Below are 12,853 nucleotides of genomic sequence, written 5' to 3'. Positions count from 1 at the left end.
CTATAATATAAAGGTCTAGGCCCTGTCCCTTGACTATAATATAAAGGTCTAGGCCCTGTCTCTTGACTATAATATAAAGGTCTAGGCCCTGTCTCTTGACTATAATATAAAGGTCTAGGCCCTGTCTCTTGACTATAATATAAAGGTCTAGGCCCTGTCTCTTGACTGTAATATAAAGGTCTAGGCCCTGTCTTGACTATAATATAAAGACCCTGTAATATATAAAGGTCTAGGCCCTGTCCCTTGACTATAATATAAAGGTCTAGGCCCTGTCTCTTGACTATAATATAAAGGTCTAGGCCCTGTCTCTTGACTAATATAAAGGTCTAGGCCCTGTCTCTTGACTGTAATATAAAGGTCTAGGCCCTGTCCCTTGACTATAATATAAAGGTCTAGGCCCTGTCCCTTGACTGTAATATAAAGGTCTAGGCCCTGTCCCTTGACTATAATATAAAGGTCTAGGCCCTGTCTCTTGACTATAATATAAAGGTCTAGTCCCTGTCTCTTGACTATAATATAAAGGTCTAGGCCCTGTCTCTTGACTATAATATAAAGGTCTAGGCCCTGTCTCTTGACTATAATATAAAGGTCTAGGCCCTGTCTCTTGACTATAATATAAAGGTCTAGGCCCTGTCTCTTGACTATAATATAAAGGTCTAGGCCCTGTCCCTTGACTATAATATAAAGGTCTAGGCCCTGTCCCTTGACTATAATATAAAGGTCTAGGCCCTGTCTCTTGACTATAATATAAAGGTCTAGGCCCTGTCTCTTGACTATAATATAAAGGTCTAGGCCCTGTCTCTTGACTATAATATAAAGGTCTAGGCCCTGTCCCTTGACTATAATATAAAGGTCTAGGCCCTGTCCCTTGACTATAATATAAAGGTCTAGGCCCTGTCTTGACTTGACTGTCTCTTGACTAATATAAAGGTCAAGGCCCGGTCTCTTGACTATAATATAAAGGTCTAGGCCCTGTCTCTTGACTGTAATATAAAGGTCTAGGCCCTGTCTCTTGACTATAATATAAAGGTCTAGGCCCTGTCTCTTGACTATAATATAAAGGTCTAGGCCCTGTCTCTTGACTATAATATAAAGGTCTAGGCCCTGTCTCTTGACTATAATATAAAGGTCTAGGCCCTGTCTCTTGACTGTAATATAAAGGTCTAGGCCCTGTCTCTTGACTATAATATAAAGGTCTAGGCCCTGTCTCTTGACTATAATATAAAGGTCTAGGCCCTGTCTCTTGACTATAATATAAAGGTCTAGGCCCTGTCCCTTGACTATAATATAAAGGTCTAGGCCCTGTCTCTTGACTATAATATAAAGGTCTAGGCCCTGTCTCTTGACTATAATATAAAGTTCTAGGCCCTGTCTCTTGACTGTAATATAAAGGTCTAGGCCCTGTCCCTTGACTGTAATATAAAGGTCTAGGCCCTTGACTATAATATAAAGGTCTAGGCCCTGTCTCTTGACTATAATATAAAGGTCTAGGCCCTGTCTCTTGACTATAATATAAAGGTCTAGGCCCTGTCTCTTGACTATAATATAAAGGTCTAGGCCCTGTCTCTTGACTATAATATAAAGGTCTAGGCCCTGTCTCTTGACTATAATATAAAGGTCTAGGCCCTGTCTCTTGACTATAATATAAAGGTCTAGGCCCTGTCTCTTGACTATAATATAAAGGTCTAGGCCCTGTCTCTTGACTATAATATAAAGGTCTAGGCCCTGTCTCTTGACTATAATATAAAGGTCTAGGCCCTGTCCCTTGACTATAATATAAAGGTCTAGGCCCTGTCCCTTGACTATAATATAAAGGTCTAGGCCCTGTCTCTTGACTATAATATAAAGGTCTAGGCCCTGTCCCTTGACTATAATATAAAGGTCTAGGCCCTGTCTCTTGACTATAATATAAAGGTCTAGGCCCTGTCTCTTGACTATAATATAAAGGTCTAGGCCCTGTCTCTTGACTATAATATAAAGGTCTAGGCCCTGTCTCTTGACTATAATATAAAGGTCTAGGCCCTGTCTCTTGACTATAATATAAAGGTCTAGGCCCTGTCTCTTGACTATAATATAAAGGTCTAGGCCCTGTCTCTTGACTATAATATAAAGGTCTAGGCCCTGTCCCTTGACTATAATATAAAGGTCTAGGCCCTGTCTCTTGACTATAATATAAAGGTCTAGGCCCTGTCCCTTGACTATAATATAAAGGTCTAGGCCCTGTCCCTTGACTATAATATAAAGGTCTAGGCCCTGTCTCTTGACTATAATATAAAGGTCTAGGCCCTGTCTCTTGACTATAATATAAAGGTCTAGGCCCTGTCTCTTGACTATAATATAAAGGTCTAGGCCCTGTCTCTTGACTGTAATATAAAGGTCTAGGCCCTGTCTCTTGACTATAATATAAAGGTCTAGGCCCTGTCCTTGACTATAATATAAAGGTCTAGGCCCTGTCCCTTGACTATAATATAAAGGTCTAGGCCCTGTCTCTTGACTATAATATAAAGGTCTAGGCCCTGTCTCTTGACTATAATATAAAGGTCTAGGCCCTGTCTCTTGACTATAATATAAAGGTCTAGGCCCTGTCTCTTGACTATAATATAAAGGTCTAGGCCCTGTCCCTTGACTTAATATAAAGGTCTAGGACTATAATATAAAGGTCTAGGCCCTGTCCCTTGACTATAATATAAAGGTCTAGGCCCTGTCCCTTGACTAATAATATACTAAATATAAAGGTCTAGGCCCTGTCTCTTGACTATAATATAAAGGTCTAGGCCCTGTCTCTTGACTATAATATAAAGGTCTAGGCCCTGTCTCTTGACTATAATATAAAGGTCTAGGCCCTGTCTCTTGACTATAATATAAAGGTCTAGGCCCTGTCCCTTGACTATAATATAAAGGTCTAGGCCCTGTCCCTTGACTATAATATAAAGGTCTAGGCCCTGTCCCTTGACTATAATATAAAGGTCTAGGCCCTGTCTCTTGACTATAATATAAAGGTCTAGGCCCTGTCTCTTGACTATAATATAAAGGTCTAGGCCCTGTCTCTTGACTATAATATAAAGGTCTAGGCCCTGTCTCTTGACTATAATATAAAGGTCTAGGCCCTGTCTCTTGACTATAATATAAAGGTCTAGGCCCTGTCCCTTGACTATAATATAAAGGTCTAGGCCCTGTCTCTTGACTATAATATAAAGGTCTAGGCCCTGTCTCTTGACTATAATATAAAGGTCTAGGCCCTGTCCCTTGACTAATATAAAGGTATAAAGGTCTAGGCCCTGTCCCTTGACTATAATATAAAGGTCTAGGCCCTGTCCCTTGACTATAATATAAAGGTCTAGGCCCTGTCTCTTGACTATAATATAAAGGTCTAGGCCCTGTCTCTTGACTATAATATAAAGGTCTAGGCCCTGTCTCTTGACTATAATATAAAGGTCTAGGCCCTGTCTCTTGACTGTAATATAAAGGTCTAGGCCCTGTCTCTTGACTATAATATAAAGGTCTAGGCCCTGTCTCTTGACTATAATATAAAGGTCTAGGCCCTGTCCTTGACTATAATATAAAGGTCTAGGCCCTGTCCCTTGACTATAATATAAAGGTCTAGGCCCTGTCCCTTGACTATAATATAAAGGTCTAGGCCCTGTCCCTTGACTATAATATAAAGGTCTAGGCCCTGTCTCTTGACTATAATATAAAGGTCTAGGCCCTGTCTCTTGACTATAATATAAAGGTCTAGGCCCTGTCTCTTGACTATAATATAAAGGTCTAGGCCCTGTCCCTTGACTATAATATAAAGGTCTAGGCCCTGTCCCTTGACTATAATATAAAGGTCTAGGCCCTGTCCCTTGACTATAATATAAAGGTCTAGGCCCTGTCCCTTGACTATAATATAAAGTTCTAGGCCCTGTCTCTTGACTGTAATATAACGGTCTAGGCCCTGTCTCTTGACTATAATATAAAGGTCTAGGCCCTGTCCCTTGACTATAATATAAAGGTCTAGGCCCTGTCTCTTGACTATAATATAAAGGTCTAGGCCCTGTAATATAAAGGTCTAGGCCCTTGACTATAATATAAAGGTCTAGGCCCTGTCCCTTGACTATAATATAAAGGTCTAGGCCCTGTCCCTTGACTATAATATAAAGGTCTAGGCCCTGTCTCTTGACTATAATATAAAGGTCTAGGCCCTGTCTCTTGACTATAATATAAAGGTCTAGGCCCTGTCCCTTGACTATAATATAAAGGTCTAGGCCCTGTCTCTTGACTAATATAAAGGTCTAGGCCCTGTCTCTTGACAGTAATATAAAGGTCTAAGCCCTGTCCCTTGACTGTAATATAAAGGTCTAGGCCCTGTCTCTTGACTATAATATAAAGGTCTAGGCCCTGTCTCTTGACTAATATAAAGGTCTAGGCCCTGTCCCTTGACTATAATATAAAGGTCTAGGCCCTGTCTCTTGACTATAATATAAAGGTCTAGGCCCTGTCCCTTGACTATAATATAAAGGTCTATGCCCTGTCCCTTGACTATAATATAAAGGTCTAGGCCCTATAATATAAAGGTCTAGGCCCTTGACTATAATATAAAGGTCTAGGCCCTGTCTCTTGACTATAATATAAAGGTCTAGGCCCTGTCTCTTGACTATAATATAAAGGTCTAGGCCCTGTCTCTTGACTAATATAAAGGTCTAGGCCCTGTCTCTTGACTATAATATAAAGGTCTAGGCCCTGTCCCTTGACTATAATATAAAGGTCTAGGCCCTGTCCCTTGAATATAAAGGTCTATAATATAAAAGGTCTAGGCCCTGTCCCTTGACTATAATATAAAGGTCTAGGCCCTGTCCCTTGACTATAATATAAAGGTCTAGGCCCTGTCTCTTGACTATAATATAAAGGTCTAGGCCCTGTCTCTTGACTATAATATAAAGGTCTAGGCCCTGTCCCTTGACTATAATATAAAGGTCTAGGCCCTGTCTCTTGACTATAATATAAAGGTCTAGGCCCTGTCTCTTGACTATAATATAAAGGTCTAGGCCCTGTCTCTTGACTATAATATAAAGGTCTAGGCCCTGTCCCTTGACTATAATATAAAGGTCTAGGCCCTGTCTCTTGACTATAATATAAAGGTCTAGGCCCTGTCTCTTGACTATAATATAAAGGTCTAGGCCCTGTCTCTTGACTATAATATAAAGGTCTAGGCCCTGTCTCTTGACTATAATATAAAGGTCTAGGCCCTGTCCCTTGACTATAATATAAAGGTCTAGGCCCTGTCTCTTGACTATAATATAAAGGTCTAGGCCCTGTCTCTTGACTATAATATAAAGGTCTAGGCCCTGTCTCTTGACTGTAATATAAAGGTCTAGGCCCTGTCCTTGACTATAATATAAAGGTCTAGGCCCTGTCTCTTGACTATAATATAAAGGTCTAGGCCCTGTCCCTTGACTATAATATAAAGGTCTAGGCCCTGTCCCTCTTGACTATAATATAAAGGTCTAGGCCCTGTCCCTTGACTATAATATAAAGGTCTAGGCCCTGTCTCTTGACTATAATATAAAGGTCTAGGCCCTGTCTCTTGACTATAATATAAAGGTCTAGGCCCTGTCTCTTGACTATAATATAAAGGTCTAGGCCCTGTCCCTTGACTATAATATAAAGGTCTAGGCCCTGTCTCTTGACTGTAATATAAAGGTCTAGGCCCTGTCTCTTGACTATAATATAAAGGTCTAGGCCCTGTCTCTTGACTATAATATAAAGGTCTAGGCCCTGTCTCTTGACTATAATATAAAGGTCTAGGCCCTGTCTCTTGACTATAATATAAAGGTCTAGGCCCTGTCCCTTGACTATAATATAAAGGTCTAGGCCCTTGACTATAATATAAAGGTCTAGGCCCTGTCCCTTGACTATAATATAAAGGTCTAGGCCCTGTCCCTTGACTATAATATAAAGGTCTAGGCCCTGTCTCTTGACTATAATATAAAGGTCTAGGCCCTGTCTCTTGACTATAATATAAAGGTCTAGGCCCTGTCTCTTGACTATAATATAAAGGTCTAGGCCCTGTCTCTTGACTATAATATAAAGGTCTAGGCCCTTCTCTTGACTATAATATAAAGGTCTAGGCCCTGTCCCTTGACTATAATATAAAGGTCTAGGCCCTGTCCCTTGACTATAATATAAAGGTCTAGGCCCTGTCTCTTGACTGTAATATAAAGGTCTAGGCCCTGTCCCTTGACTATAATATAAAGGTCTAGGCCCTGTCCCTTGACTATAATATAAAGGTCTAGGCCCTGTCCCTTGACTATAATATAAAGTTCTAGGCCCTGTCTCTTGACTGTAATATAACGGTCTAGGCCCTGTCTCTTGACTGTAAAGGTCTAGGCCCTTGACTATAATATAAAGGTCTAGGCCCTGTCTCTTGACTATAATATAAAGGTCTAGGCCCTGTCTCTTGACTATAATATAAAGGTCTAGGCCCTGTCTCTTGACTATAATATAAAGGTCTAGGCCCTGTCCCTTGACTATAATATAAAGGTCTAGGCCCTGTCCCTTGACTATAATATAAAGGTCTAGGCCCTGTCCCTTGACTATAATATAAAGGTCTAGGCCCTGTCTCTTGACTATAATATAAAGGTCTAGGCCCTGTCTCTTGACTATAATATAAAGGTCTAGGCCCTGTCTCTTGACTATAATGTAAAGGTCTAGGCCCTGTCTCTTGACTATAATATAAAGGTCTAGGCCCTGTCTCTTGACTATAATATAAAGGTCTAGGCCCTGTCTCTTGACTATAATATAAAGGTCTAGGCCCTGTCTCTTGACTATAATATAAAGGTCTAGGCCCTGTCTCTTGACTATAATATAAAGGTCTAGGCCCTGTCCCTTGACTATAATATAAAGGTCTAGGCCCTGTCCCTTGACTATAATATAAAGGTCTAGGCCCTGTCCCTTGACTATAATATAAAGGTCTAGGCCCTGTCCCTTGACTATAATATAAAGGTCTAGGCCCTGTCTCTTGACTATAATATAAAGGTCTAGGCCCTGTCTCTTGACTATAATATAAAGGTCTAGGCCCTGTCTCTTGACTATAATATAAAGGTCTAGGCCCTGTCTCTTGACTATAATATAAAGGTCTAGGCCCTGTCTCTATAATATAAAGACTTGATAATATAAAGGTCTAGGCCCTGTCTCTTGACTATAATATAAAGGTCTAGGCCCTGTCCCTTGACTATAATATAAAGGTCTAGGCCCTGTCCCTTGACTATAATATAAAGGTCTAGGCCCTGTCCCTTGACTATAATATAAAGGTCTAGGCCCTGTCCCTTGACTATAAATATAAAGGTCTAGGCCCTGTCTCTTGACTGTAATATAAAGGTCTAGGCCCTGTCTCTTGACTATAATATAAAGGTCTAGGCCCTGTCCCTTGACTATAATATAAAGGTCTAGGCCCTGTCCCTTGACTATAATATAAAGGTCTAGGCCCTGTCCCTTGACTATAATATAAAGGTCTATGCCCTGTCTCTTGACTAATATAAAGGTCTAGGCCCTGTCTCTTGACTATAATATAAAGGTCTAGGCCCTGTCTCTTGACTATAATATAAAGGTCTAGGCCCTGTCTCTTGACTATAATATAAAGGTCTAGGCCCTGTCTCTTGACTATAATATAAAGGTCTAGGCCCTGTCCCTTGACTATAATATAAAGGTCTAGGCCCTGTCCCTTGACTATAATATAAAGGTCTAGGCCCTGTCCCTTGACTATAATATAAAGGTCTAGGCCCTGTCTCTTGACTATAATATAAAGGTCTAGGCCCTGTCTCTTGACTATAATATAAAGGTCTAGGCCCTGTCCCTTGACTATAATATAAAGGTCTAGGCCCTGTCTCTTGACTATAATATAAAGGTCTTGGCCCTGTCTCTTGACTAATATAAAGGTCTAGGCCCTGTCCCTTGACTATAATATAAAGGTCTAGGCCCTGTCCCTTGACTATAATATAAAGGTCTACTATAATATAAAGCCCTGTCTCTTGACTATAATATAAAGGTCTAGGCCCTGTCTCTTGACTATAATATAAAGGTCTAGGCCCTGTCTCTTGACTATAATATAAAGGTCTAGGCCCTGTCCCTGTCCCTTGACTGTAATATAAAGGTCTAGGCCCTTGACTATAATATAAAGGTCTAGGCCCTGTCCCTTGACTATAATATAAAGGTCTAGGCCCTGTCCCTTGACTATAATATAAAGGTCTAGGCCCTGTCTCTTGACTATAATATAAAGGTCTAGGCCCTGTCTCTTGACTATAATATAAAGGTCTAGGCCCTGTCTCTTGACTAATATAAAGGTCTAGGCCCTGTCCCTTGACTATAATATAAAGGTCTAGGCCCTGTCCCGTGACTATAATATAAAGGTCTAGGCCCTGTCTCTATGACTATAATATAAAGGTCTAGGCCCTGTCTCTTGACTAATATAAAGGTCTCGGCCCTGTCTCTTGACTATAATATAAAGGTCTAGGCCCTGTCTCTTGACTATAATATAAAGGTCTAGGCCCTGTCTCTTGACTATAATATAAAGGTCTAGGCCCTGTCCCTTGACTATAATATAAAGGTCTAGGCCCTGTCCCTTGACTATAATATAAAGGTCTAGGCCCTGTCCCTTGACTATAATATAAAGGTCTAGGCCCTGTCCCTTGACTATAATATAAAGGTCTAGGCCCTGTCCCTTGACTATAATATAAAGGTCTAGGCCCTGTCTTGACTATAATATAAAGGTCTAGGCCCTGTCTCTTGACTATAATATAAAGGTCTAGGCCCTGTCTCTTGACTATAATATAAAGGTCTAGGCCCTGTCTCTTGACTATAATATAAAGGTCTAGGCCCTGTCTCTTGACTATAATATAAAGGTCTAGGCCCTGTCTCTTGACTATAATATAAAGGTCTAGGCCCTGTCTCTTGACTATAATATAAAGGTCTAGGCCCTGTCTCTTGACTATAATATAAAGGTCTAGGCCCTGTCTCTTGACTATAATATAAAGGTCTAGGCCCTGTCTCTTGACTATAATATAAAGGTCTAGGCCCTGTCTCTTGACTATAATATAAAGGTCTAGGCCCTGTCCCTTGACTATAATATAAAGGTCTAGGCCCTGTCCCTTGACTATAATATAAAGGTCTAGGCCCTGTCCCTTGACTATAATATAAAGGTCTAGGCCCTGTCTCTTGACTATAATATAAAATATAAAGGTCTAGGCCCTGTCCCTTGACTATAATATAAAATATAAAGGTCTAGGCCCTGTCTCTTGACTATAATATAAAGGTCTAGGCCCTGTCTCTTGACTATAATATAAAGGTCTAGGCCCTGTCTCTTGACTATAATATAAAGGTCTAGGCCCTGTCTCTTGACTATAATATAAAGGTCTAGGCCCTGTCTCTTGACTGTAATATAAAGGTCTAGGCCCTGTCTCTTGACTGTAATATAAAGGTCTAGGCCCTGTCTCTTGACTATAATATAAAGGTCTAGGCCCTGTCCCTTGACTATAATATAAAGGTCTAGGCCCTGTCCCTTGACTATAATATAAAGGTCTAGGCCCTGTCCCTTGACTAATATAAAGGTCTAGGCCCTGTCTCTTGACTATAATATAAAGGTCTAGGCCCTGTCTCTTGACTATAATATAAAGGTCTAGGCCCTGTCTCTTGACTATAATATAAAGGTCTAGGCCCTGTCTCTTGACTATAATATAAAGGTCTAGGCCCTGTCTCTTGACTATAATATAAAGGTCTAGGCCCTGTCTCTTGACTATAATATAAAGGTCTAGGCCCTGTCTCTTGACTGTTATATAAAGGTCTAGGCCCTGTCCCTTGACTGTAATATAAAGGTCTAGGCCCTGTCTCTTGACTGTAATATAAAGGTCTAGGCCCTGTCCCTTGACTATAATATAAAGGTCTAGGCCCTGTCCCTTGACTATAATATAAAGGTGTGCCTTATCCCAACTGTGGGGACAATGATTTTACAGTCTCTTGGTTTGTGTAAATTACTTGTTTTACTGTCTTGTATTTAACTTCCTCTTCCTCCTTGTGTTGCAGGTCATGCAATATTCAAGCTCACATACCTCAGTAACCACGACTACAAGCCCTTGTACTTTGAGTGTGATGCTGCTACTGTCAATGAGATTGTGCTTAAGGTGAGTAATGGTGAGGGTCCGTGTGCCTTTTGCCTCCATATCACATGGAAATATGTTGTTTTAGCAACCACTTCCTCTCCTTTACAAAGTCAGGTCTGCAGGGTACAAGTCACTATTGACAGATATTGACGGTTTGACTATATCATTATGCAGTCTCCCACATATACCCGTAGGGCTAAAAAACCTAATTGTATGCGCACTCAGAGATGCAAATATGAAATATCCTATTAAAAATGTAGATTAAGGCCGTGAGGCATTTTTACCACATCGGCGTATGATAATTCAACTGTAACCATTAAAATACGGAAGATAATGATACTCTCTTTAATTAGCATTAATGATGATTAATTTACTTTTAAGGACCTTTCTGTAATAAGTCTTGAAAGTGGGGCATGGGAAAGCATCTCCTGAAGGCCAGGGCAGGTGAGGTGAATGTTGAAGGCCAGGGCAGGTGAGGTGAATGTTGAAAGCCAGGGAAGGTGAGGTGAATGTTGAAAGCCAGGGAAGGTGAGGTGAATGTTGAAGGCCAGGGCAGGTGAGGTGAATGTTGAAGGCCAGGGCAGGTGGGGTGAATGTTGAAGGCTAGGGCAGGTGGGGTGAATGTTGAAGGGCAGGGCAGGTGGGGTGAAGGTTGAAGACTAGAGAAGGTCGGGTGAAATTGCAGGTAATTGCGAGGACTCTAGTCCCCTACTCTCAGGGGACAGGGCTTTAAGTAGCGTGTCATTGCCGTGGCTCGGTGGAGGCATGTCAACCGGGGTTAGCAGGTGTGACCCATGAGTGTCCTTATCCTGATGATTCCATCTTGAAATCTCAGTGGGCCCGGAGTTGACCCCTGGGGTATTCCTCTTGAGCGTGACCACACATTGCATGGAATAATGCTTTCATTACTTCAAGCCAATGTGGCTTGGGGGGGTCGAAAAAGAAGGGCAATATATTCTTAAATATACTTATACCTCCGTATAAAGCAGATGAGAGGAGAGGACATTAAAAACAAACATGGTACTTAAAAAAATAAAATAAAAATGTTTGATATATTTACAGCAACAATATTTCTCTGAGTATTTTGAATGTTCACCTTATCCAAACTCATACCTCTCATCTGTCTCGTTTGCGTGGGCCTCCTCACTTCCTGTCATCATAAAAGCTGTAGTCACACACACACACACACACACACACACACACACACACACACACACACACACACACACACACACACACACACACACACACACATATCACAGCTGTGCCCTTGAGGCACATTATAACCAAACACCAGACCATATAAAAAATAAAAAACCTGAGTGTGAATGTTTTGGTCATAGCACAGGGTTTCCATGTGAATGCCAAGGATTTTACTAGCCATGAAATTATTGACAGCATGTTTATGCCTTTACCCATAAAACAGCATGGATGAGGAGGATCCCACAGGGCGTGGTAATTCCGCCTTTAAAACTAGTTTTTTGAAGTATCCCTTCTCTCTTTAAGGCCAAAGGCTTAACTTTTTATATCTCAGGTCGAGGCATTAAACCTCCGTTAAAATTATCAACGTTATCATCACCTCCGCCATCCCTGCTCTTAAGTCTGCCTTTTATGAGCTGTCCATGTTTCTCCTTAAAGTAGCATGTGTTCCCATTTAGTGACATCTACTGGATGTAACGAGACATGAGTGTGTCATTCTGACTGTCTGTCATCTGGTTTCCCATGCCCCTTGAAAAAGCAATTATGTCCTGCTATTGGATTTTCTAATAGTTTTATTAATTGTGACTAGTTGAAATTTCAACACCAAATATGTTTTTTTCCTGTGTCACGAATAACCAGTTGTACTATGTAGCGTAGTATACATATGTTTCTACATATTTTGATCGAAACACTTCCCACAATCCCTTGTTTTATCATTCTCAGGTGAACTACATCCTGGAGTCTCGGGCCAGCACGTCGCGGGCGGACTACTTTGCCCAGAAGCAGCGTAAACTGAGCCGGCGCACCAGTTTCAGCTTCCAGAAGGAGAAGAAATAGAGGAGAGACCCTGGAACCACTGTCTAGACCCTGGGACCACTGTCTAGACCCTGGGGCCACTGTCTAGACCCTGGAGTCACTGTCTGACCCTGGGGCCACTGTCTAGACCCTGGAGCCACTGTCTAGACCCTGGAGCCACTGTCTGGACCCTGGAGCCACTGTCTAGACCCTGGAGCCACTGTCTAGACCCTGGGGCCACTGTCTAGACCCTGGGTCTACCACACTGTCTGGAGCCACTGTCTAGACCCTGGGACCACTGTCTAGACCCTGGGGCCACTGTCCCCTGTCTAGAGCCACTGTCTAGACCCTGGAGCCACTGTCTGGACCCTGGGACCACTGTCTGGACCCTGGGACCACTGTCTAGACCCTGGAGTCACTGTCTAGACCCTGGAGCCACTGTCTAGACCCTGGGACCACTGTCTAGACCCTGGGACCAGTGTCTGGAGCCACTGTCTGGACCCTGAGCCCTGGAGCCACTGTCTAGACCCCACTGGGAGCCACTGTCTAGACCCTGGGGCCACTGTCTAGACCCTGGAGCCACTGTCTAGACCCTGGGGCCACTGTCTAGACCCTGGGACCACTGTCTGGAGCCACTGTCTAGACCCTGGAGCCACTGTCTAGACCCTGGAGCCACTGTCTAGACCCTGGAGCCACTGTCTAGACCCTGGGACCACTGTCTAGAC

The 12,853-nt window shown here is 42.0% G+C and overlaps 1 protein-coding gene across 2 annotated transcripts in view; it reads left to right on the top strand.

The window, feature by feature from the left end:
• Positions 1-12,383, top strand: part of mapkap1 (MAPK associated protein 1) — a 184,247-nt gene extending 171,864 nt beyond the window's left edge. For both annotated transcript variants that reach the window (XM_064943569.1, XM_064943568.1), the window contains 2 exons: positions 10,057-10,154; positions 12,057-12,383. In XM_064943569.1, the coding sequence (XP_064799641.1) occupies positions 10,057-10,154; positions 12,057-12,170 (212 nt within the window). In that variant the 3' untranslated portion in view covers positions 12,171-12,383. The remainder of the gene's footprint in view (positions 1-10,056; positions 10,155-12,056) is intronic.
• The last annotated feature ends 470 nt before the right edge of the window (positions 12,384-12,853 follow it).

The sequence above is a fragment of the Oncorhynchus masou genome, chromosome 28 (assembly GCF_036934945.1).
Source record: "Oncorhynchus masou masou isolate Uvic2021 chromosome 28, UVic_Omas_1.1, whole genome shotgun sequence".
Lineage (NCBI taxonomy): Eukaryota > Metazoa > Chordata > Actinopteri > Salmoniformes > Salmonidae > Oncorhynchus > Oncorhynchus masou.
The sequence above is the reverse complement of the archived record's forward strand: the minus strand, read 5'-3'. Positions and strand labels throughout refer to the sequence as shown.